The following is a 26,193-nucleotide window of genomic DNA, read 5'->3' on the forward strand; positions in this document are numbered from 1 at the left end:
ACAACTCCACTTACAGGAAAATGCTGAGTTAGGACAGGGACCTGAGTGAGGCTTGTGTAGCAGCGAAGAGCAGGCTGACCTTGGTGGCAGAAAGGAAGCCACAAGCCACATGGGTTTATTCCCAGGCCCTGAAATCAAATGGGAGTTTGCCTGGCTGCATTTTAAAATTGCTTGAGACCAATGATTCCCTCTTTCCTTCCATTTTCTCTTTTGACTAGGAATGTCTATAACTGTTATTCTATGCCTGTCCCATCACAGAATTTTGGGAGCAGATAACTTATTTCTTAAGTTTCACGGATTCATAGATGGAGAGGAATTGTGCCTCAGGATGGATTAAACCCAGAAGCTCATCCTTACCTTATTTAGAGGATGTAGTTTGATAATGAGATTTGAGATTTTGAATTGATGCTATAATGTGTTGAGACTTTGGTGAATGTTGGGATAGGGTGAATATACTTTGCATGTGGGCTGCATGTGAATCTTTGGCGGCCACAGGTAGGCAGAATAATGGTCCCCTCAAAGATGCCCATGTCCTAATCCCCAGAACCTGTGAATATGTTATGTGACGTGGCAAAAGGGGAATTAAGGAATTAAGGTAGCAGATGGAATTAAGGTTGCTAATAACCTGTAACCTCCAGGAAACGGAGCCCCCAAAGACTCCAGAACGAGAAGATAGTACATTTGTGCTGTTTTAAGCCACAAGTTGGTGGTAATTTGTGACAGCAGCAAAATAGGAAATGAACCCAAGCTCTGGCCTGCAGTTTACTCCTCTACGACCTTAAACATCATCTTTGCATTCCTTAGCAGTCCTTACTTCTCAAAATAAGAACTGCTGGAAGGATCAAAAGCGACAAATAGGCCACAGCGCCTGGCACACAGGTGCTTAAACAATGTGAGTGAACGTCCAGCTTCCCCTCTTCTTCCAGGCTGGGGAGACACAGGGAAGGAAAGCAGGGGGCAAATACCATTCTTAGCGGTGCAGCCTCCTTCCTTTGATGTCGCCGGCTGGGTAAAGGACTCCCTTTGTTACCTCCCGAAGCACACCTTATCTACAGTCTGCTCCTTATCTGCTTTCGGGGACCCACAGCTCCCCCTGCCCCGAGGAAACCCCCCTTTTGAATACAAAAGCTCTTTAGAAGACCCTGAGAGGAGAGCAGGACTGGAGCTCTCTCTGTTCACTCTGCAAACAGGCTCTCAGAGATGAAAGAGCTTGGGGCATCCCTATCGACAGTACCATGGCCACCATATTTTCCATTGAGAGAATCCCACGGTGATGCCCTGAGGGGAGGCGAGGCCCCTCGAGGAGCACAGCCTTCAAGTCCCCCTCCTCCCACCCACCCAAGACCAACCCCCTCAATCATTCCGAGCTTCCAACTCCCTCCTTAGTTGTTATGAGCTTTTATTTAAAAAGCACCTTTAATACAAGTATAGTTTCGCAGATACAAGTTTTCACTTTGTATTCTACAAAAGTCTTTGAATATTATTCTCTTTACAAAATGGAACCTTACAAAAATACTGACAATTTAATGTTTTTATACAGTTTTCTCTAGTTGCAGTTATTTCTTTCATTGTAAAAACAATGTCTAGCACAGAACTACAATATTTTAGTTGATATTAAAAAAAAAATGAACTCCATGCTTTTGTAAGCAGCTAATGTAAATAACACAGGTCGAGACACAGTTTATAGTCATAGTGGATATAGCTAAAATTGTTTCAGAAATAATATTTTACATAGTTAACTTTTAATGTTTTATACATTATTTATATAATATTTATATATAAAAATCATAGCTTGCTATAAGTTGAAATGAAAGGACGGCTTCTGTTGTAAGGATGTGCATGTGGTTGACCCATGTGGTTACATTTAGCCCTTTGAAAGGTTTGCATCCGAGATCTGAAAGCATTTCTTCCTTCCTCCTTTCCTCAAAGGTTCAGTAGAAGCGGTCCCTGTCTGCTGCCTCGAGTGGGACCTTGCTTGGAAGGACACTTACGGAGAGAGGATGAGGAAACTCTACGGAGATTTAACCCACGTGTTCTGCCCAGCAGAACCTACCAAGAACTGCCCTAGAGATCAACCCCAAGACAATAGTGCTTTACACAGCTTAGCAAGAGCGGCTCCCCCAGAGACCCCCACTTTATCTGGAAGGGCAGCCTCTGGGATGTGAGACTGTCTGCTACTCTGGCTCATTCAGACTTTGAGTAGCCAAAGGGTTGCTTCACTTTTCATTCTGCCCCCTCCACTCCTTCATCTCTTGCATGGAAGGCTGCTTTCCATCAGCTGATGGCAGACCACATCTTTGCTCGTCTCCGGGCGCTCCCGGGCAATCCCGGTGGGCACCCAGCAAGGGTTTCCAGGAAGAAAGCAGTAACCGAAGCTAACCATCACTACTTGAGCGTGGCAGTGCCCCAGTCATTGATGTACACAACATCAGCATCCTGTAATTGACGTCTCAGCATCACAGGCTGGTGCATCAAGAGAAGACACGGGAGGGCCTGTGCCCTCGAGCGCTTCTGAAATTGTGCTATTTGTGAAATTCACTCATCCACAAAGAGTCACCTAATCGCTAAAGTGAGGGACTGCGCTGCTGGCCTACGGGCTGAGGAAGTGAGTGATAAGGCTTCACAACTGGGAATTTGGATTCAGGATCTGATCGCTTGACTGAGCAAACGTGCTCTCTTCTTAGAGTTAAAAACAAAAACAAACAAACAAATAAGATTCCTGAACCAAAGTCACAGTGGAGAATCGAGTGGTGTGGACAGAGAGACACAACAGGGGAGCCCCCCATGGCTATTTTCTTGATTCAGTGCTATTTCTGGCGTTGTGTGCTACAAGGTGAATTTGAGCTTTTCCAACAGGCCTGGGATTCCTCAGGTCACAGAGGTGACCGGCAGGCTCTACTCAAATCATCTTAGTGTTTGTTCCGGAACAAGCCTGTGTTCACTAGAACATGAACACTTAAACCAGCTGCATATCCAGGATTCCCGCACTTGCTGTTAGTTTGCTGTTGTTTCCATATAGGTGAACACTACCTATTTTGGAAGGCCACAAGGTAAGACTTTTTTTTTCCTTTTTAAAAATCAGTCGGGCAAAAAGTTTTTCCCTACATTCTACTGTCTGATGAGATAGGAGAGCAGCAAAAACTTGCTGTCAGCAGTCATTTTCCAAAAACAGCTCAGGAGGTGGGTAGTACCTACACCATGTTGTGGTGATTGTTCCTGTCGATAATGTCCACAGGTGAAAGGATGTCCTTCCTGATAGCAGGAGGAGGCAGGGAGAGTGTCGTCTTGGTCTTGAAGAGGTCAGACACGAAGAAAACCTAGAAGCACAAAATCAGAGGTCCCAATCAGTCACTGACATCTGAGCCTTGGGGAGAGGCAAAGGCAAGACCATAGGAGCATAGACTTTAGAGAAAGGCGCCCCCAAACTGTAGATCTTTGAATACGGAAGGACCAAGGAGACCACAGAGTCCAATTCCTCTTGTACAGAGAGGAAAACTGAGGCCCAGAGAAAGGCAGTGACACGCCCGACGTTGCACAGCCATGGCAGGGGCAGCCCGCACTTCCGTGGGCTCTCAGTCCAGTGCCCCCTGTGTGCAAGCAGGACTTCCTTATTTCTCAAGGTAAATGAGTAGCAGTGAAAGATAAGTTCTCACACAAAGGAAGCAAGTCATAATTAGTCACCGTCATTAGTCCGTGATACTTTCCCTTTCCTCACAAAGGAATCTAGGGTGTAACCAAAAGAGATCAGCCAGTACGAATTCCTATCGGCAGGCGCTGGAGCAAGGAAGCCGTCGCTATCACCTTTTCCTGAAAGCCCAGTGATGTCAACAATTTGATGGGGGTCGAGAAGCCAGGGTCTCCTGACTGAAGGAGTCAGCAACTAACCCGGTGGAAAGGTCAACAAAAATTCTCCTATCGCTTATTCCCAACCTCCTTCCTCCTCCTGAGCATGTGCCCTCACGGAGTCGTTCTTAGAATCGCTGAGAAACCTTTACTTGAACGCTTACCCACAAGGGTATAAGGATGGCTCGGGCAGAGTTCCGGTCTCAATTAGCTTATGATGAAAGATTCAAGAACTTGCTAAGTTACCAGAGTAAGAAAAATTTATGCTTTGTATTAGGTGGCAAAATAAATACACAGATATCCATTTGAGCCATTAAGCAACAGGCGTTTGTACTAAGTAGCCATAAGAGGCAGCTGTCAGTCATGTAATTTAATAGGAAACATATGGCTGAGTTTAGCCACTAGTGTTTTAGTGGCTAAAACACTTCAAAGGTCCTATGGCTAACGGCTCTCTGGATGGAAGAGTCTGTCCTGCAGATGGTCACGCGCTCACTAATAATGACGGCCCTGTGACTTCATTCAGGGCCCATTATAGGCAAGAAAATGAAGTTCTTAATAAGACTGCACCAACACCAAGGCTCTGCAGCCAGGGCCTGGCCACAGAAGTGACTTGGATCCTTTGCTGAACCGATTTCCACAGTGTTCTCTCTGTAGCGATACAGAGCATGGGGTGACTAGAAGGCAAATGGGAAGCGGAGGCTTATTTACTGGCCACCATAAAATCCTTTGTATTGTATGTTTTGAATTTTTGTACCCATTATATATATATTACTTAAACATTTCACTACTAGTTTTTGGTTAAAAATATATATATATGTATATATATATACAGAAAGAAGGCTAGGCGATTTCTATCCTACAGCAAGAAAGTGAAATATTCGCCAAGAAATGGAACATTTTAAGACATTTGCAGCCTGAGTGCTATTGAATGTACCATTTTGCAAAGGAAAAAATTAAGCCTTTTGTCTCTTTCTTTTCTAAGGAGGTGTGAACAGTGAGAACCGTGGCACAGAAAGGTTTGTCTCGTAGCCAGGGCCAGCTTGAGAACCAGGAGAGAAAAGGTTTGTACCCAACCCTGCCAGGAGGCCCTAGGCTCCCCCTGCACGGGAACCCTTTACAAACAGGTGGGGAAGGGGGGTTTCAGTTGCCCCCAGTATAAGGAAATCTGAACAAACATGATTAAAGTTATAGGAGATCATTAAACTTTTCAACCCTTCTCTGACAGAGCCCATGTCCTCATCTCTACCTGGAAATTACCTTCCCCTTCCTCCTTCACTTTGTCCCCGAGGAAGAGATTTCGGTCAGTCTCTCCATCGCTGGCTCTGAACTCCACTTTCTCCAGCCTAGCAGCGAGCGCCACCAAATAAGGGTTCTTACGAATCTCATTCCTTAGAGATCTTTCTCCCAGCCTGTGTGCCATGTGCTGAGGGCAAAGACGGCAGGGGACACCCTCACACAAACATCCCTCCCTTCAAGATCCCGATACCACCTCCATCTACTGGCTGACTTCCCAATTTAATTTCCTGAGCTCATATCCACTACATGTTAAGAGTTTCCGTTTCCGAACTGCAAGATAGGAATGAAATGAAGGTTAAAGGCAAGAATGTACTTGATAAGAACTAAACCTGCATCTGGCACATAGTTCAATAAAGGCGTTCCTTGTGTGGTACCAAGGTCGTGTCTGGGCCTAGAGTGAGCCACGTCCTCTCGTGTCTCCAAAACTTCGCCCATCAGTCTTTCTTCCTAATGAGAGGCTTCCTGAGGATGCAGCCCAGCCCTAATCATCCCACATCACCCACAGGCCTTTGCATTGAGCCTTGCACACACCAGGAGCTTATAAAATGTTTGCTGTTGAATTCCTCCACTTCTTTCCACTGGAAGCAAGCACTCTGGCCTTGGATCTTATCGGCAACGGAGAACGCCTACGGATGTCAGGGGGACCACACCCTCCCACGCCACATGCACACACCCCAGCGGCAAGATAAAAAGTGGAGTCGGGTCCAGCAGGATCCCCCCTTAAGCTGTATTTTGCCTTCAGCGGGGCCTGAGGTTACGCAAACACTTTTTGGGGGATCATGAAACACGATCCCGTCAAGACTCAAACAGGGCTCCTTCTTCATGCTTGAACAGCAGAATACAAAAAGGACTAGGAAAGGCCAGTTCTATTTCCTGCAGAAGATGATTTCCACCTGGAAAGAAAACCCAGAGGCCCAGGCTGGGAAGGGTCTACACGAATTAGGTGGCTACCCCTGGTCTGAGGGACAAAGCCACTCCCAGCCCACAGCCCCACTGCACAGACCTCCTCTGTGGTGTGAAAGAGCCGATCAGACGACAGTCTTGGCAAACATGAAATCTAGGCGCGAAGCACCAGGGAGAGTTTTAAGTTCTCCTACCCTGAGCATATGCTTTCAATTCCATTTATCTTCTCCTCTACCTTCACAAATTGCTTTTGTGAAAAGTGCAATCAGTAAACACTTATTCAACATCTGCTCCGTGCCAAAGCCCTGAGATGATAAATATACAGAAGAGAGAGAGTTCTTTGCCCTCCAAGAGCTCACAGGGCAATGAGGGAGAGATCCAGGTAAATAGAGCAGTTACAATAGTGTTCTGAGGATTATGACAGAGGGAAGCCGGGGTGTTAAAGCAACACAGAGAATGTGGCATCTAACCCAGGCTGAAGTGGAGGGGAGAGGGCCTTAGAAGGCTTCCCCCAAAGGAGGTATATTTGAGCTTAGCTTTGAAGGATAAGTAGGAGTAAGCCAGGTGGTGAATGCCAGGAATGTTATTCTAGGCAAAGGGAGTAGCGCGTGCAAAGGCACAGGAGTGAGGGAGCCCAGCTCGTTCAGGGGCCGCAGGAAGCTCAGTATAGGGAGGGCTGAGCAGTCAGTGAGGCTGGAGGGGGAGCCAGATACTGAGAAGGGGTCTGGCACAGCCCGAGGAGCCACTGTCAAGGCTGAAACAGGGAAGCAGCACGTTGGGAAGACTTGCATTAAGATCATTGATTACCTAAGAAGGAGAAGGCGTCAGAAAGGGAGCCGAGGGCCCGAAGGCAGGGGTCCCGGTCAGGACACTGTTGCAGAATCTAGGAGAGGATGAGTCCTGTAGGATCACCATGCAGTGAAGACAAAGAAGAGATGGGTTTTTGAAACGTTGAGGACACAACTGCCGTTGATGGAGGTGGCATGTATGTGTGCAGGGGGACATAATGCTTTTATTTCTAGTTTTGTTTTTAACTCTAGAAATCTCTCACTTGTTCCCAACGAAACTCTTCAAGTTTGGGTAACTACGCTAGGGGAAAAAGGACAGCTCTGCTTTCCTCTGCCTTCTAAAATTCTGGCTCCCTCAAATATTTGCTTGGGAAAGTGGTTCTGACCTTCTCCTGAGTCAGAAAGGCAAGCTTTTCTGTGATCTGAGGGCGTAGTAATCTGATTCAGACAAGCACTCAAGATAATGAAGCCCTTCCACCGAGAGCAAACACACAAACAGGGCAACTCCTGGCTGGAGGAATCCTGTTGGCGGCAATGAGATGAGACATGTACAGGAGTCTCCTTCTAAATGGCGACCCTTGTTACTGTGCCATTGGGTCACCACCTCGCATTCTCCATCCTACACATGTAGCACTGATGACAGGCTTTGCTCTTGGTAGTGGGACAGACTTGTCTTTAAATCCAAGTTTTGCCATTTTCAGCAAAATACCTGAATGAGGGATACAACGCCTACCTCAGAGGTTTACTCAAAGGAGTATATGATGTCACAAAATGAGCAAGTGGGGCTTGTTAATAAACAGAGCAATGATCACTGGCTTGCGCGTTCAGTGCCTACCCACATCAAGTCACGTCTCTTCCCCTGCCCCTTGCGTGGAAAGAAAAGAAACAAGAGAAGGAACCAGAAACAAGGAAAATTAGAGAGGGGAAAATTGAAATGATTGAGAATATGGACGAATAGGTGAAAGCCTGTATAGATTCAAGCCAGACATAAAGACCATATGAGATGGGAGTTTTCCACAGGGCAGATAGGATATGCTCTCAAAGTCCAATAATTTCTGGGGCTATTTTGGGGAATGAGTCAGCACAATCAAAAAGGAAGATGCTTCCAATGCCTCGTTACCAGCATTCACCAGCTCTGGAGATGCCCAAAGCACACAGCCCAGCCTGGCCTAGGTGCTGCCTGCCTGGAGCTCACCAAGAACCACTGGCCAGAAACAAAAAGTCTCGTCCGCAGCCAGGTTTCCACTCCCATTGCTGCAAATTGCTGAGTCAGCAAGCCCTGAGTGTCATTTTTTTAAGGGCAGATTATGACAACAAAATTGTCCTTTAAATATTTCTGGAGTCCCTGAGTGTTTCAAGTCCTGAGAGTGCATAAGAGAACTCCTTGAAGACAGGCACCACATCCTTATATATTGAAATTTTTATAAGCCCTCATTGAGCTTAGATGCCAACAGAGCACATAAACGTAAGAGTGGAAGAATTTTGGAATCTCAGAATCAGAAGAAAACCGAGCTGTCTATTCCAATGTTTCTCAAAGTATAATCTTCAGATCGTCTATTTCCGAATCAGCAGGGTGCTTCTTGAAAAAGCGGATTCCTGGGCCCACCCAGACCTACTAGAAGTGTGGCCTAGAATCTGCATTGAACAAACTCTAGTGGTGTTTGTTATGTAGACTCGAGTGAGGAGAGCCATCCGTGGACAGTCCATGGAGATGAACAGACGGGCTCAAGCCACAGACCTGCCACTCACTGGCTGTGTGTCTTAGACATCTTGTAATCTCTCTGAGAGCAGCTTCCTTATCTATACACTGGGCTCCATGAGCCCTTCCTTAAGCTGCTCGAATCTGCTCTTTGGTACCCACGCTGAACTTTCAATGAACTTCTGTCTTCGCATGAGGCCTACAGGCTCGAGTGCAGACATAACGCTATAAATGCTATGTCATGCTTCCCCTTTAGACAATGAGATACTCAAGCGAATGAACCGTGCTCAGAGCCCAGCAAGCGTAGCCTTGATAAATCTAGTCCACCCCACTGTGAGGACAGAAACCATGGGCTGCCCCTGTTGCATACACCCTGATGCCCTGGTCTTGGGATATCCTTTGGGCATCCTGCTCTACCGTAATAAACAATCTCATTGATTAAGGAATAATTTTCTTTGCCTTGGGTCTCAGCTCACTCTCACGCCCTACGTATAATAAGTGCCGTCTAAAGAAAAGTCATCTTTGGCAGCCCTGTCTTTTGACTAAATGGGAGTTACTTGATTGCAATAATTATTTTTTGACCTCAGTAGAGGCCTTTCAGTGATTTTCTGGCACGGGAGCTTGTCAGTGTCCATACTGAGTAATTTCCTGGTATATCTGAAAGGGCACTTGATGAGGTAGAAAGTGTCATATGAGGAGTCAGGCAGCAGGATCTAGTCCCCAAATTGCTACTGCTCTATGACCCAGGCCAAGTCACACTCTCGTCTAGACTTGCATTTATGCAAAATGAAGAGGTTTATGATTTCAGAGGATGGGTCTGCCCTGCATTTGTGTGCTACCATTATTTAAAAATCTACCTTCTCACAGTTTCTGTAAGGCTTAAATGGGAGAATTCACGTGAAAACGCTTCATACCTATACAGAGCTCTTCAAATCCTCCCTCAGTTACCATCATTCATGACCATCACTGCTACTGAGGGTCACGAAGGGAGCTGGTCCCATAAAAAGAAGGAGGGTTTGGGGCAGCAGAGGAAAGTCGCGGGCAATTGTGGAGGAGAACAGGCGTCTGAGCCCTGTAAGGAGCCTCACAGGAAGGCACTTCTTGGCTAATACAAAGGAGGGTTTCTGGTAAGGAGGACCCAGAGGGCTGACGGCAGTCACTAAGATGCTAGATCCAGTATCAGCTAGAGTTCAGGAACATGGTACCCAAGAATAACAGAGGCTAGAGGAAGGCAGGCGCCTACTTCTAGAAATCCCACCTTTTGAAGCTGAAAGGGTCAAGAGAGCTACTATTATTGACTTCCCCCAAATATTCCACAAGTTCCATCATTCTGAACTTTTTAGGGTCACAAGACATACCATGTTCCCATCCATCTCCATGTCTTTGTGTTATTCCTTCTGCATGAAATGCCCTTCCTTATCTTTTGTATCTCAGAAAATATCCATTCATTGCTCGAGATTCTCCTCCTCCAGGAATTCTTCTAGTCTTCCAGCACCCTCAAGAAGAATGAGCTCTCCCCCCTCTCAAGCCCCCCCACTGTCCCCAGGACAGGATCCCATCCTAATGGCTGTGCTCTTCTACTGCACTTGTGTGTTTACGTGTCTGTCCCCAATAGCCCAGTGTTTTTCAAACTGCATGTCACAAGTCATTAGTAAGTTTAAAATCAATTTACTGGGCGGTTACTACCAGCATCTTAAAGGGTTAAATTTAAAATGTTAGAACGTATCACATACAGTAAGCATAAGTCTTATTTTGTGAAATATTTTAGTTATGTGTGGGTACCTCTATTGGGTTATAATGTATTTCTTATTATGGATCATGGCTGGGAAACTACTGCACTCTAAGCTCTTTAAGGACCAATTCTTTCCAGCTGTGAATATTTAAAACAAGGCACCATACTTAACACGCAAAACACATCTGATCAATGCGTTTCATGTGTCAAGCATGAGGCACCGTTAATTCACTGAATCCTCAATCCAAAGATCAGGTGATGTTAAGACGTATCATCCCCACATCGCGGGGTGGGAAAAGGCAGCTGAGAGGAAGTGACTTGCCCAATATGCCTAAGTGGCAGGAATACAACTCCCCCTTCTGAGTCTCTGCCTCATCATCTACCCCATTCATCTCAGCAGGGGAATGAGAAAGGAGATTTTAGAAGAACTGTGCAAATTGTCATTATCTATTGGGGGGCAAAGCTTACCCCTGCCTCTGCTTCCTTCTCTCTCCCACACCCAGGGGTTCCTGGCACCCCTGCCCACCTGAGAGTAGAGGCCCAGGATGACAAGGTCAGCCCCAGGGCTTCTGGGCAAAGAGCTAGGCTTTTGCAGGGCAAGAAATGATTCGGGTGGTCATTTCATCCATTCCCCTGTGCCCAGGCAGTAGTGGAATGAATCCAGTGGAAATAGATGGGAATCTCCTGTTACAGAAGATCTCACAAATTCAGGGCATAGACTACACGTGTTTGGAGTTTACTAGTTTAATCCTTTGAGATAGGATCAAGAGAGCCGAGATCTGGTTCCTACTCTGCCACCATGAGTCCTTGGGTGTGTCCCATCCTCTCTCTGTGCCCCATTTTCCCCTTGGGGGGCTGTCATCACTGAACCCTTCTTCCATTCACATTCTCACTTGTCCTTTCTCCCAGGGTCACCTAACTGCGGCAGAGACAAAGAACATCCTCGCCCTTCCCTACATCCTGGAGGAAGATAGCAGCACACAAAAGAGCAACTGCTGGCTGAGCCACACACCCTGCAAGAGGAAAACCAGGAAAGACTCTGCTGCATGTTTATGAAATTCACGAGCAGCTGCTTCCTCTGCTGCACCCACAGCAATGGCGGCCTGGCCCTGCCCTGACCCCTCCCAGGGCCCCACAATTTGCCATCTGTTGGAGGGTCAGGGAGGAGGTGGACAGATAGTCAAGTTGTCACCAGATAGGAAATGAACTGAGGTCTGTCACTTCGTCCAGGTCCCTGGGTTATGCCAGGGGTGGGAATGGTGAGCCCAGCTGTAGAGTTCACATCTTGGGAGGGGTGGCTCTGTGTGTGTGTGTGTGTGTGTGTGTGTGTGTGTGTGTGTGTGTGTGAGCATGTGCCTGTGTTTGCCTTGGCCTGTCTGTGTATCTGTGATTCTGAGTGCAGGTGACGGAAAGAGGATGGATGCCTGTGTCTGGGTACGACTGGGTCTGTCCCCGTGCCTCTGTCCTGTGCACCTCCGTCCACATGTGTGAAGATGTACATCAGTGTGCCTGCCCTTCTGCCCCTGTGTGTCCGTGTCTCTGTTTTGAGTTCACAACACTGTGTAGGTTTTTTTTCTGTGTTGGCTGCCATTGCCCTCCTCCTCTGGAAAGCGTTCAGCTAGTAAGCAGTGAGGGAGGGGACCAAACCCTCTCCTGTTTGGCGTGTGATTTTTGTCTAGACACGTCTTTTTGCTGTGACAGGACTTACTCTCAACAGACCCGGGTAAAAGTGCTTGGCTGTCATGGCCTGTTGCCCAAGGCTCTGCAGTGGCTGAGCCAACATTCTGTAGTGATGCACTGTACCCCCTGGGGACTTAAAGACATGTCATGATCCCCAAATAGAGGCCACCTAGGCATTGCAATGGAGACGGTTCCATCTGAGAAGGCAGGTCCAGCTCAGTTACTACAAAGTCCAAAGTCGGCTGTGCCTCGGAATCTCTGTGGGAGAAGGTCATGGAGCTAAGGGCCTCCAAGATCAATTCAGATGAGGAAACTAGGCTCAAGAAGAAGTGTCTTGCCTGGGGTCACAGGCTAATTCATCACTCATTCTTTAGCCAGTGCTTATCAAGTAGCTATTGTGTGTCAGCCACTGTATCAGGCACTGATAATGAACAACGAGAGGGTTAAGCCATGGATTCTGCTCTTAAGGCACCCATAGTCTAGCTGGGGAGACAGACATCTGAACAATTACGACAGAACCAGGCTGAATGTCACAGCAGGAAAAACATGCAAAGGACTATGGGAGCATTGGAAGACAGTTAGGCAATCTGTCGTCAGAAAAGACAGAAGAGAAGGTATGCTAGACTAAACAACAGCCCCCCAAAGATGGCCACGTCCTAATCCCCAGGACCTGTGAATATGTTACCTTACATGGCAAAATGGACTTTGCAGATGTGATTAAGTTAAAGATTTCGAGATGGGGAGAGTATCCTGGATCACCCAGGTGGGCCCAATGTAATCACAGGGGTCCTCGTAAGAGGGAGGCAGCAGAGTCAGAATCACAGAAGGAGATGTGAAGATGTAAGCAGAGGTCAGAGAGAATGAAAGAGAGATGAAGATGCTACGCTGCTGGTTTTGAAGACGAGGGAAGGGGCCATGAGCCAAAGAATGCCGGCAGCCTCTGGAAGCTGGAAACGTCAAAGAAACAGACTCTCCCTAGAGCCTCCGGAAGGAATGCAGCCCTACCAACACCTTGATTTTAGCCCGTTGAGACCCATTTTGGAATTCAGAACTCAAGAACTCTAAGAAAATTAATTTGTGTCATTTTAAGCCACTAAGTTTGTAGTAATCTGTCAGAGCAGCAACATGGGGAACTAACACAGGTTTCATCAGAGATGGGGTGAAACTGGAACTGTGTGCTCCATCAAAAGGGGACAGCTGTCTAAGATAAGAGCTCAGGGTGTTGAAAAATCTTGATAAGTTTCATGTGCCTGGAGGTGAAGGGACGTGAGATGGGCAGGAGATGAGGTCTTATAAGAAGAGTCTGGGGTCTTCAGACCTGTCTCTGCTGGACCGCCCTGGGGTCGACCCTCTACCCTCTCCTTGTTACTTCATCCTCCTTAGTCCCTGTTTTCTCATCTTTTTAGTGAGGACAGTGATGGGTATAGGGTTCAAAATAGGATCTTTGGGGGACTGGAGATGGTCTATGTAAAGTGCTTAACATAGTGGCTGGCATGTGAGCTCTCAATGCATGTCAGCAAATATGATTTCCCTGTTGACGGGGGTCCATCGAAGCTTGGCTCAGGAGGTTACCAGGCACAGTGGGAAATGGCTTCTGGGTTCCTTGACCTCTGTGCGATGGCCTTGTACCTCACTGCGCTGCCTTTTCTTGGTCCTCCTAGCCAAGCTCAGGTAATGTCCCTGTGTTAAGATCCATTCATATCGGCCCCATTCACGGGCGAGAAGAGAACTCGGCTTTGCCTGGTATGTGCCAGGACAGCCTTGATTCTTGGGGGCAAGTTCTGCTTTGAGACACAGCAGAGCAGAGACCACAGGCTCCTGCCTAGGCTGCAAGCTACCCGGTACAACTCTGGAAAAGCACCCGATAAAGCTGCAAAACCCGTGAGGCAGATGCCCTTCAGCCACCTCAGGGTCCCCTCCCCCAGCACGTGGTGTCCTCAGACGGCCTCTTGGTTCCCCAGACCCGTCTCTGGCTCAACTCAGGGTCTTGATCCTTATACTTCCTTTGATGGGAAGTGAACCACTGCCTTCTCTTCCCCAAGCTGAGCATCCTCAAGCTCCCAGGCTGACTCCAGTGTCTTGCCCTGGCCTCTCAGGTGGCTTAGATGAAACGGCTCCCTCAGCGCTGGAGTGCTGAGCCAGCCAGGACCCTGAGCTTCCATGACCAGGCCGGAAGTCAGGCACTGGGAGAAAAATGAGAAATATCAAGTCCCTACCCTCATGTGTTCACAGCTAAGTGGGACAGGGAAAGATGTTTGTAACCCTTTTCTAAGCCATCCTGACACTGTAAAACAGGCTTTCCAACTGAAAGCAGCAACTGGATCAGCCCGAAGGGTTGGGAAGGCCCCTGACACCCTTAACTTCTGCTGTGTAAGCTGCTGCCTAGGCTGCTTATGCCTCGGGCGCCTCCTGCCGCCTCAGCTCCGGTGACCGTGCCCCCTTGCCAAGCACAGAGGGCAAAGCTTTGGAGTCAGTGATCATCCCGGGAGCCGCTGTCAACTAGCTCTGACCTCAGATGACTTGAGTCATCTCTCTGAGCCTCAGTGACCTCATCTGTAAAATGGCCGCGGTATACAACGGCTTCGTGTCCCTAAAAGGAGCCGATGAGTAAAGGACCCAGAGCAGAGCCAGCATAGAGTAGATGCTTGACAAACGCTAGGACCAAATTCCTATCCAGTGCTCCAGTGCACCCGAGCCAAACAGGATAAAAGTCAGACCCTCACTTCCCTTCTCGAAAATAAACCATGGTCCTCCCGGACACTTCGTCTCATTGTGCGTAGAGAGCGCTCTATAAAAGAGGGGAAGGCTATGAAGGAACCCCCAACCTTTCAATTTTTTTAATTGGGGATTCGGGAGACTTTAATTAGGGCAGTGGCGCCGAGAAGGAAACACCACAGCAGGCCCCCGTGGGCTGACCTCCTGCCTAGAGCAAAGCTCAGAGGGCACGGTCAGCAAAGGGTTACCCTGTCGTGCAAACACCCATCCCCCACTGTCACTTCACATTAAAGGGCCAACCTTCAGAGAACAAGCTCTCCGTGACAGCTGCTCTCATTAACGGTCTGCTCCCGCAATTTCTCTCCCTTCTAGCCTTGACTGAAAAGAAAAACGAAAGAAAGCAATGAATAAAGCCCTCAAAACAGCCAGTCCCTAGACTAGGGTTCCTGGGATGAGGCTGGCCGGCAGCTCAGATGCTGCTTTCTTTGTGGTGTCCACTCTGATCACCCCAACTCCCCGCCCCTCTTCTTGCCTCACCTGCCTGCCGAAGTGCCCTGGCCAGTCCCCGTGACAGTCCCTCGTTGTACTGTAGCTCCTGTGCTTGGCCTGGCTGTGAGCAACTAGACTGGGATTTTTTTGGAAGTAAGGGCTGTGCCTTCTCCGTCCCTCTGCCTTCAAGAGAATGTTCTCAAGAGTACTAGCTTTGTGTTGATCACACACGCATTCACTTACTCTGAGCTAGAATCTCTGAGAGGCCTTGGTGACACAGGGAGAATAACATATATGTTAACTAGGGTCCCTGTCCCTGAGAAACGATTGAAAGGGAGACACACGTCCACAATTTCAACACAGGGTGACGAATGCAGGAAAGCAGGGAGGTTATTCCAGGGAGACATGGGGCTGCAGCCAGGCTGAAAAACCAGGAAAGGACCAGGGGCTGGCCTAGATCTCACTTCATGATTCTTACCGGGAATGAGCAAGGGTTAAACTAACAATACAAGCTGCATTTGTGGTACTCGAACACGGATTCCTGCTGGACCAGGGTGAGTGCCCCTGTGTAGGGCCCAGGAAGGCACAATGTCAGAGGAGGTGCTCAGTTGTGTTTGCTGAAAAAAAACCCTCAAAATTTTAGCGTGAAATGTAATGTTGTACAGATTAAAAAAAAAAAAAGTTTCTCTTTTTGACTCTTAAAAACAAAAACTTAGCAGGCAAAAAAAAAGCAGAGATTCCTGAAGAGATAGAGCCTCAGAGGTGGAATGCCTCATCCCCCCTCACTGGGAGTCAGGGAGGAAGTACGTGGAGGGGTAGGTCATTTGAGGCCGATCGGAATGTGGTCCATCCCAAGGCCATTCTCTAGGAAGCTCTGTGACTTGATTGTACAAAGCCCTCAGGCTAGGAGAGGGCTTAGCCTTCGCCATACTCCCACCTCCCCAGCCAACACCTAGTTTAGGGTCTGACCAAGTCCTGTAAAGGTCACAGTGGGAAGGGTAGATGTTTTCCAAGCAGCTGGGAAGTGCTTCTGAATAGCAAGTGATCACCAAAGCAGCATGTGAGAAACATATGAGTCAGACACTTAGACTCTTGACATGTGACTTGAGGCAAGTTTCTTCTCCTCTTGAACCCTGACTGCCCTCATGGATAGAGTGAGTGAGTAGAATAATATCTAAGACCTCTTGCTATTGCAACTATGAGCACGAACCTTCCATATTTCTGGAGAAAAGGATTCACAGAATCTGTTGGATTAAAACTCCCAGGCTGGAAAGAAGCAGGAATTATCCTCATTTCACTGAAGGGCTCCTGGGGCAGGATGGCTCCTCAGACGCCAAGCAGAGAAGAGGACTGAGCTCCCTGGCTTTGGTCACTGAGCTGGAAACATTTAACAAGCAAGCCATCCAGGGCCCTGCTTGTGTGCCGAGGACAAGAGGCTACTTACTATGCAGCAGGCCACCAGGGCTCCTTGAGCAAACCCCGCCAGGACATCACTGGGATGGTGCTTGTGGTCAGACACGCGGGACAGTCCTGTGTAAAAGGCCATCATGATCAGGGTGAACTGCAGGAGGGGCCGGAGCAGGCGGGCCCCTCGCCAAGTGAAGCGGGCCTGCAGGTACAGCTGGAGGGAGGAGACAAAACGAACAGACACTGAGTGACTGGCCGCTCCCCTGCATTCTAGCCCCAGGTTGACACACGTGACATTCCCACACATGGAACCATCTGGAAGAAAGAGCGTTCAACTTGGACTTGACCTCAAGCCCATGTTTTTAAACCTTGAGCCTTAGTTCCTCTACTAAACACTAAGAAAAATGGAGCTTTTCTAGGGAGGTAAGCTAATAAGAGCCAAGGAAAAGAATTCATGAGAATGGCCTGGCATGGACTAGACCCTCCAGAAACCTGAGTTTCCTTTTATCATCTTCTTGACTGAAACCAATTAAAGAATAGTAACTGGAGTTAGTAAAGGTTTCTTTTTTACAATTGATGACAACTCATTCAATGCACACATGTGTTTTCCTGGAGATCACGGCTATACAATCCCTACACTACCTGCCTCTCAGGAGTGTCATGGAAACACAAGCATGATGACGGGGTGGGGGAGGGTGGTTCATTATGATAGTCGCAAGGGAATGCTTCTGCTTCAAAAGAAAGCAACTCTACCAAAGAACAAGCTTCTAAGTCACCACTTGGAACCAGGGATTTTGCATTAGAATATGAGGAAACACATAAACCAACCAGACAATGCCAGAGAGCTTTCAAAGAGAGGTTGACAGAGACTGGACTGGGTGGGGTAGAAGAGTAACCTGAAGAAAAATGGAAGAAAAAAACCAAAACGCTGCTCTGGCCGAGGCAAAGAAGTTGCAATGACGTCAGCTGGGCATTGTCCCTTGGAGTTATCTTGCTGCAGTTTCCGTTCTAACCTCTGGGCACAGCAGACTTCTCAGGTTCCTGTGGGAACTTGGGAAATGAGGGGGAAGACACAACGGGACGAGGGGAACTTCCGACTACAAATCAAAGCAAGGCACTGGGAGACCAGAGAGAGGGGAAGAGAGCAGAGGGGAGGGGCTGACAGCCTAAAGATAGACCTGGACAGTGGCAAGGGAGTGACTCTGCCCTTCCTGAGACAAATGGACACCTTCCTTTGGGTGGTCAGGATTGACAAGCCAGCAGTAAACCTGAGGAGATAGAAGAGTGGAAGATTCCAGAGTCACTCTTGCCCGCGTAGGAAGAACCTCTAGCACTGAAACCTCAACGACTGGGAAGACAACTGCAAAAAAAACCCCAGGCCTGGAAAACAGCAGGCAACTTTATAATCACTACGAAATTATATAAATGTATTGTTGGGAAATGTAAGAACAACAAATAAAAAATAATAAAGAGAATGCACTGATGATGTTGGCCACTAAACAAGTGATAAAAACCAATCGTTTTATAAAAAATACCCAGTTAAAAATCTAAAAGAAGAGATAAAATCATCATAATGGGGCCTTCCTGGTGGCACAGTGGTTGAGAGTCCGCCTGCAGATGCAGGGGGCGCGAGTTCGTGCCCCGGTCCGGGAAGATCCCACGTGCCATGGAGCGGCTGGGCCCGTGAGCCATGGCCGCTGAGCCTGCGCGTCTGGAGCCTGTGCTCCGCAACGGGAGAGGCCACAACAGCGAGAGGCCCGCGTACCGCAAAAAAAAAAAAAAATCATCATAATGGCCAAGATGATGCTATAAATAGTTATTAGCTTACCAAGAACTGCATAGAGCCTTTATGAAGCCAAGGACATAAAGGACAATTTGAATAGATCGCTAGGATTTTTATTTATAAGAACACCCATTTATAAGAACCCTCAACTTATAAACTCAAAAGTTAATATGTAAACTTAATCAGATTCCTAGGAACATCCTAAAAAGCTTTGGAGAAAAAAACCTTAAAAAATTATTCTAAAATTCACCTAAAAGGCCAAACCTGTGGAACTAGCCAATAAATAAATAAATAAATACACTCACACGCACACACACAGCTCAATAAATAAGCCAGGCACTATGATAGGTACTAAGGACACAGAAATGAGAGGTTATAATTCCTGCCCTACGAGCATCCAGTTGGAGGAACATATGAAAACATGTAAGTGCACTTATGGGCTTTATAGATACTATGAAAGAAGCTGGGGGAACCAAGGTCAGTTACTAAGGGGAAGGTATACTTGACTTGAATCCTAAACACGAATAGGTATTTTCTAGGAGTTAAGGGGATGGTAGTGAGGGGGTGTGTATTCCAGGCAGAGCAAAGGCTTATAAGGCAGCAATCAGAGCGGCAGAGAACTTCTTGAAGTTCTGTAATAGCAGAAAAGGGGGTATGGGGCAGGGGATGGGGGAGGGGTGAAACACAGGGCTCCAGAGGCAAGCACAGGCAGCTCATGAAGGGCACTGGAGGTCAAACTAATGAACGTGGCCTTTATTTAGTAGGTCAGTCTTTCCCAAACCATCCTCCATGGAATACTAAGGGTCTTTCTAAAAAAGATTGGTAAATACTAAATGTTTATTTTCATCACTTACAAGACATTATTTTTACAGAGTATCTACCTAGTGAATCACCATTGGGAAATGGTACTGTAAGCCGTGGTGTAAAATGATTTTAAGCAAGGTACTCAGGACCAGAAAATAATCTGCCGGTCACAGGCTACTCCCTCATTTCTGCTGAAAGGACCCAACAAACAGCAGATTCTACAATCAAGAACCAAAGAAATCTCTTCCTTTTGGAGAGTGAGAATGATGTTGATAGCTCCAACTCAACCCGGTCTTTAAGACAATAGCAAGTTCAGGGAAGAAGGACTAGGCCATATGTAGTGTGACCACCATGGTCTGGCCTTCCTCCAGCCAGTCTTGGCCATGGACAGGGGCGGGGTGGGCAACGGAAAGGGCACAGGTTTTCACCAGAAAAACCTCATTGGGGAATTCCGTGGTGGTCCAATGGTTAGGACTCCATGCTTTCACTGCTGAGGGTGTGGGTTGGATCCCTGGTCAGGGAACTAAGATCCCTCAAGCGGCGGGGTGCAGCACCCCCCCCCCAAAAAAGAAAAACCTCATTGAGCCTGTTTTCGCCCATGTGAAATAATGTAACAACCACTGTTTCACAGGCTGTAGCACAGATTGGTGCTAAGTGCCTGGCACCACGTACTGCTCAAAAAACAGATGCTTTTATTCTCTAACCATGGTTTTTTTCCTCTGAATTTGGACCTAATAACCTCAAGGTTTTCTCATTTCCCTCAATTTAAAAATCTGCAGGTCCTCAAAAAATGACTTTTCAAAATCCTCCATCTCTCCCGGCCCCCTCCATGTAGACTTTAGGTCACGGGCCCTGGAGATCAGGGCGGGACAGAGGAAGGGTGGGTTTCCCAACCTGAACGAGGCACACATCTCCCCTTCCACTGACTCAGATACTGAAGGCTGGAGCTTAATATAAGAAAAAAGCAAATACATGAGAGGAACTTGAGGAGGGAGGAAGAGACCTGTCATCAGAATAGCTTCAGAAAGGGAGTGCTCAGGAATAAGAAAGAAGTGAGGGGCCATCTTGGGGGAAAGAATCCCTTCGGGAAGCTGTCAGGCATGGAATGAGTGGGCAGATGGAAGCTCGCGCCCCCAAATCCATCAGTAACTGACACATTTATTGAGAAATGTCTCAAGATCTCAGGGTGGATCCTGGTGTCTGTAGCAGGGGCACAGCAGTAGCAAAGTGAATTTTGGGGTGAGACAGCCCTGATTCCAGTCCCAGCTCTACCACTCACTAACTTCCCTAAGCCTCAGTCTCTTTCTCTGTGAAACCGGCAGGACATCATCTTCCTCTTAGGGTTGCCAGGGTCAAATGACACATCACAGGACCCTGCCTGGCATGAGACAGGGACTCAAGGCACTCTTTATAGAAATCGATGTCACCCTTTCTCTTTGATAGATGAGATTGACTCAATGACTTTGCTGATTTCACCAAAACAAGCGAATTACTAAAGAAAGCGATTGCACAATGACCTTTCACCCAAGGACTACTTTCGATTTGAAAAGTCAGCTGAGGGCAACAGGCTTTGAGGTTGACCAAAGGATCTGATAACACCCTCTGCCCTACCCCAATCTAAGTGCTGAACGGATTGGATTTTGCCAGTTGAAAGCCCAGTTCACAAGAGCCGCTCACTCCAGGCCAGAGGCTCGGGCCTCCCCAGAATCAGTGAGTACATTCTGGAACACCCTGCTCCCTTGGAAACCTGACCTGGGGATACTATGTAGGTCAGGAGGCTCCATTCATTCCCACTCCACAGGGGGCAGGTAACCCTTACTCAGGAGAGGGAGTCAAACCTTGTGGCCCCAAGGATGTAATGCCCTGTCCTAGACCAAACAGCAAGGAGCCTCTCCCAGAATCAAAGCTCGGGCAGGGGCTTCAGCGAAGTCCCAGGCACCCTGAAACGGGTGGTTAAGAAAGGGGTGAGCGCAGCTGGACAAAACCAGAAAGCCTAAATCAGCTTGACCTCTCCTGGGCATCTGCAGCCCTGAGGTCCTGTCCTCTCTGTCTTTAATTCCCCACCTGTGTGAAGGCCTCTGTGTTCAGAGAATCCACTTCCTGTGCGTCAGTGCGATGTCACAGAAAGTGCCTGACTTGCAAACAGAGCAACTGGATTTGACTCTTTTCTCTGCTACACACCAGCTGTCTGACCCTGGACAAGGCACTCTGCTTCTCTGGATTTCTGCTTTCCCATATGTCACATAAGGAGATTTGTTCACTTAAAAAAAAATGCTGTGAGCATCTATTCTGTTCAAAGCTGTGAAAGACACAGACATGCATAAAACAAGTTCCTTCACAAAAAAAAGAATATAATCTTTCAGTCCCTTTCTGGGACTAAGATTTTTCTTCCAGTTGCTAAAATAAAACTGCTGATTGTAGATATGGAGTTTACAATAGAAAGGTGTATGTCTGTCCCCCCCCCCGCCGCCCCCCGATGTATATGAAAGTCCTCGGCACACAGAACTCACTCCAGAAGTGGAGCTCTCTTCTTCCTGGTCTGAGCTTCAAAACTGGGTCCTGTGGAATTCTAACAAAACCTCCTTAGAAAGATCTGGCTGAGTTCAAGCCAGCTTGGGGCTGAACCAGCAAGTCAGACTGGGGTGAGTCTCACTGGTTCTTGCTAAGTCATTTGTGTTTCATTACACAATTTGCATACTGGTGAAACAGGTCTGTACTGTCCTCTGGCTTCATTTCCATTGCTCTTGGGAGCTCTCTGCTAAGAGTGAGAAGGAGGCTTTTGTCCTTCCTCTGTCCCTGCCCTCTTTCTTCCTGGAAGTCTGTCCAGATCGCTGACACCCACGGGAGAAACTTTCTCCCTTCTCCCATCTCCTCCATGGCTCAGGTTCACGTGCCTGGTGACTCTACGTGGTGCAGAACTGGGAAGTTATTCAACTACGTTCAGGACAAAGAGGAGTTTTTAGTTGACTTTTCTCCTCCTTTAGAAGGGAATCGGATCTTGTTTTCTGCCACTATCAGGGGGAGAAAAAGAAACTACTGATTTGCTGAGCTCTTCGACACCGAGTGAAGTGCTTTAAATTATATCCCCTGCAATTGTTACAACCATCCTGGTAGGCAGACACCATTGTGCCCATTTTACAGATGAAGAGAGCAAGGCCAAGAGAGGCCATGTCACCTGCTCAAGGTAACAATGGGCCATGATTTCCACTGAGTAAGATTTGCCTCTTTTAAGTCCATGCTCTAACCACAGAACCACCTGGCTTCCTTAGGGAATTAGTGCTTTGCATGTCAAGTATTGGTCTTTTGTATTGGACTTCTGTCTCTGGAGAAGCAATCTGAGGGGACTATACAGGCGTCATGGACTAAAGGACAACCCGAATGGGACATATGGACTTCAGGCTCCTCTAATTCACCTGTCACACACTTTTATAGCACGCATGTCTCAAACACAGGTGTACAGCTTTTGTAAGAGTTAGAATAGAAGAGTCTCTGACCTGATCTTAAGCTCAGGAGAGCCTGTAAACTGACTCAGAGCAGAGTTAATAACAGTCCTTTCCTCTGGGCTCCAATCCCTCAGTCCACCACTATCAGAGAACTTAGCCAACTGCTTTGCCACTATTTAAATATTTTTCAGGCTTTCCTCACAAAATGTGAGCTCTTTTGGTGTCCCCAGCTGCTCACACAAGGTCTGGCACAGAACAGGTACTCAGAAACTGCTGGATGGATGGATGGATGGATGGACGGATGAGGCAGGCAGGAAGAAGAGGAAAAACATCTGGTGCTGTGGTTTATCCCCCCTTGGAAACAACAACCTTGTTCCCGGAAGGGGTTTCACCAGACACTCCCAGGATCTGTGGGCATGTGTCGTGGGCATACCAGACCCCACTGCTCCAGGATTCTAAACATGTTGAACAAAAGCTCAATGACTAACAACCAGAGGCCAGAGAACATGGCTATCAGAGCACAGCCACTTCCCTGGTACCCAGCAAAGCCTCTGACACATCCACAGTATTCACGGGCACCACAGTGAAGAGTCCAAAGGCAAACAGTTCAGCAAAGAGGCAGCAAAGGCCTTCCCTACATCACACAGGCCCTCTGTGATCTATCAAGTCAGTGATGAGGAGATGAACAAAGTTCTGATTGGAATGGAAAAGGAGCACGGCCTGGGAGTGTCAAAAGACGCGGGATTCATCCATCCATCCATCCATCCATCCATCCATCATCCATCCATCCATCCGTTCATTCGTTCATCATTCATTGCATACTTAAGTATCAGACACTGGGAAGTGAGAAACAGCAGTGAATCAAGAGACCAAAAACCTCTCCTTCATGAAGCTTATAATTTATCTGGTGGAGATACACAAAGAGTATGTCAGATGGTGAGAAATTGGGGGAAAAAATAAGGCTGCAAAGGGAGTTAGGGAGTATAGGAGGGGGCTTCCAGGAAAGGCTTCTCTGACAAAGTGTCCTGAGGAAGGGGAGGGGCAAGGCGCAGATTCCCAGGAGAGGAGCTCAGCAGGCCGAGAAAGGCCTCACTCGAACTTGCTGCTGCCTGGTCTGCTGCAGAAGGAGGAGCTGGGGCTGACGACCCCCAGGTCTTCTCAGCTCTCACTGCACCCTCCACGCCCTGCTTCCTACCAGCCATCAAAGCCCCACTCAACTGAACACCTGCAGATCCCGCATCACCATCCTCCTTTCCACCCGTGCACCTGGCAGTCCTTCCAACCCTCCCACCATCCCGTGACTACCTAAGAGAAGCCTTCCCCGGCTTCTGCTCCCCACTCCAGCTTAGCCAGGGTGCCACAATTCTGAGCTTCCATAATAACCTATACACCCCGGGCCCTCCTGTAGCATGGACAAGACTATCGTCACTGTCCACCTGTTCCTCTAGACTGAACTCCCCAAGGGCCATGCCCATGCCTTGCCCATCGCTATATCCCCACCCCTGGCATGGGGCTTGGTGCATAATAGCCACTCACTAAATACATGCTGAATGATGAATGTTGAAAGCATAGGTGAGTTCCTCGAGGGCAGGGCCCAGGTCTGATTCATCTAGCAGCCCCAGAAGGCAGCAGCCTGCCTGGTACAACAGAGGTAACTCCAGGTGTGCTATGTGAATTGGTGCCTGGCTCCTGTGTTGCCACTTTATCCAGACAGCCAGGCCATCCTCAATCCCTGACCATGGAGGCGTGGGGCCAATCCAGATGTGGTCCTCTGGAGTTTAGACCAGGGCTCAAGGGTAGGAAGCACCGTTTATGTTTATATAGGCTGCGGGATTTCTCTGATTAGAATTTGCATTAATCTCTGACAGGCCTTAACCTCATCCTTAAGCTTCCATTCCCAGAGATAATTTGGTGTTTGGAGCATGGTTTTTCCAAGCTATCCATTTTACAAATCAAAACCTAATATGGAGCGCCCCCCAAAGCCACGGGAGGCTCTAGACGGTGGCTGGCACTGAAAGGCCTGGCGAAGGGATGGCTGGCGCTTCTGGTCCGCCACTCTCTGAACTCCATGGGAATCTGGGCAAAACTGTCTCTGAGTGCCTCCCATCTTCTCTTTCAGCACGTGGTCCCAACTGCTTTTAAATAGAACCACCTTCTTAAATTAGAATTTAAATTAGAATTAAATTAGAACCACCTTCTTAAATTAGAAGACACCTTCTAATTCCACTCTTACATTTGACGGATGGGGAAAGCAGGGCCTAGAGAAGAAAAGTGGCAACAACTCTGCAAAAACAGACACAATTGCCTCCCCTTGACAGATGAGTATACTGAGGTTCGAAAACCTAAGTAATCAACTCCCAGTTCCACAGCTAGTAATTGGCATGGCCAGAGTCACCCAGGTCTGTCCAACTCTAAAGGCAAACACTGTCAATGCCATGCCCAGCCGGTTCAAACGGGCTTCTTCCCAAGGCTCCAGAGAAGCTGTGGATCACAGGCTGCCTTCATAAAAGCCCACGGGGCTCTGTGGGAGGCCGAGTGCAGCTCCGGCACTTCCTGCAGCCCAATATAAAAGCCCTGTGGGAGGAGTCTAGGGGCTTCTCTGATGGACTGCAGGATTTCCCACTTCCCCAGACAGGAGGCAACGGTGTTCTTCAAAATTCCTTTAGAAAGCTTTGCAAATTGGACTTTCAAAGAGTTGAGATTTCTGTGTAATATCACATAAAAAGGAGCCCTGGTGAAGGGCACTGTCCTCCTTACTTCTTAGCCCTTACCTGCAGAGGTTGTTTTAAGACAAGATAATCTTAGAGCTAAAAGGAGAGCCCTGTGTTTGTACGTTGTATATGTGGGTGTCTGCGAGTTGTGAATGTGTGTATGTTTGCAAGAGCTCTGAAGAGTGTGCGGTGTGTGCATGGGGGAGTGTGTGTAAAAATATGCTTCAGAGATGAAGGATTAAGGAGGCTGTCTTCTTTCTTCTTCTTTCGTCCTTCCCTCCCTCCCTCCCTTCCTTCCTTCCTGGAATATAAAGGCACTATAATTTTTTCCTCCCTCAAAGATGCAAATAAACATTCAATCACAATCTACTCCTCACCCATCACCCCCACAGAGAGCTCTTGCTATAATCATAGCTTCCAGGAGGTGATGGGTGCTGGGGGTAGGGGGGCATCTCACCCATTAAAGCAGATCTGAAGAAAGGCAGGTCACCTTCAAGCGACATTGAAATTAGGGTTGGAGCTTATATTCTGTAAGTTTATCCTGCAGAGGTTTGTTTGGCCTTATTTTTCGTCGTGCAGCACAATGAAAAGAACACACAACGATGCTGGGGTCATGAGGACCAGGCTTCAGCTACCTGTTAGATTCAGGTTTGTTTGTTTGTTTGAAACTGAAAACAGTGTAATCAAAACACATCTCACGGACTTCCCTGGTGGCGCAGTGGTTGAGAGTCCTCCTGCCGATGCAGGGGACACGGGTTCGTGCCCCGGTCTGGGAAGATCCCACATGCCGCGGAGCAGCTGGGCCCGTGAGCCATGGCCACTGAGCCTGCGCGTCCGGAGCCTGTGCTCCGCAACGGGAGAGGCCACAACAGTGAGAGGCCCACATACCACCAAAAAAAA

At 47.9% G+C, this 26,193-nt stretch overlaps 1 protein-coding gene across 1 annotated transcript in view; it reads right to left on the reverse strand.

Moving 5' to 3' along the window:
* Positions 1–1,387: 1,387 nt before the first annotated feature.
* Positions 1,388–26,193, reverse strand: part of PLPP3 (phospholipid phosphatase 3) — an 82,973-nt gene continuing 58,167 nt past the window's right edge. The window contains exons 5-6 of the mRNA XM_079924809.1: positions 16,590–16,766; positions 1,388–3,317 (exon numbers count right to left, since the gene is read on the reverse strand). Of these exons, the coding sequence (XP_079780935.1) occupies positions 3,192–3,317; positions 16,590–16,766 (303 nt within the window). The 3' untranslated portion in view covers positions 1,388–3,191. The remainder of the gene's footprint in view (positions 3,318–16,589; positions 16,767–26,193) is intronic.

The sequence above is a fragment of the Stenella coeruleoalba genome (assembly GCF_951394435.1).
Source record: "Stenella coeruleoalba genome assembly, chromosome: 1".
In the NCBI taxonomy this organism is placed as follows: Eukaryota; Metazoa; Chordata; class Mammalia; order Artiodactyla; family Delphinidae; genus Stenella; species Stenella coeruleoalba.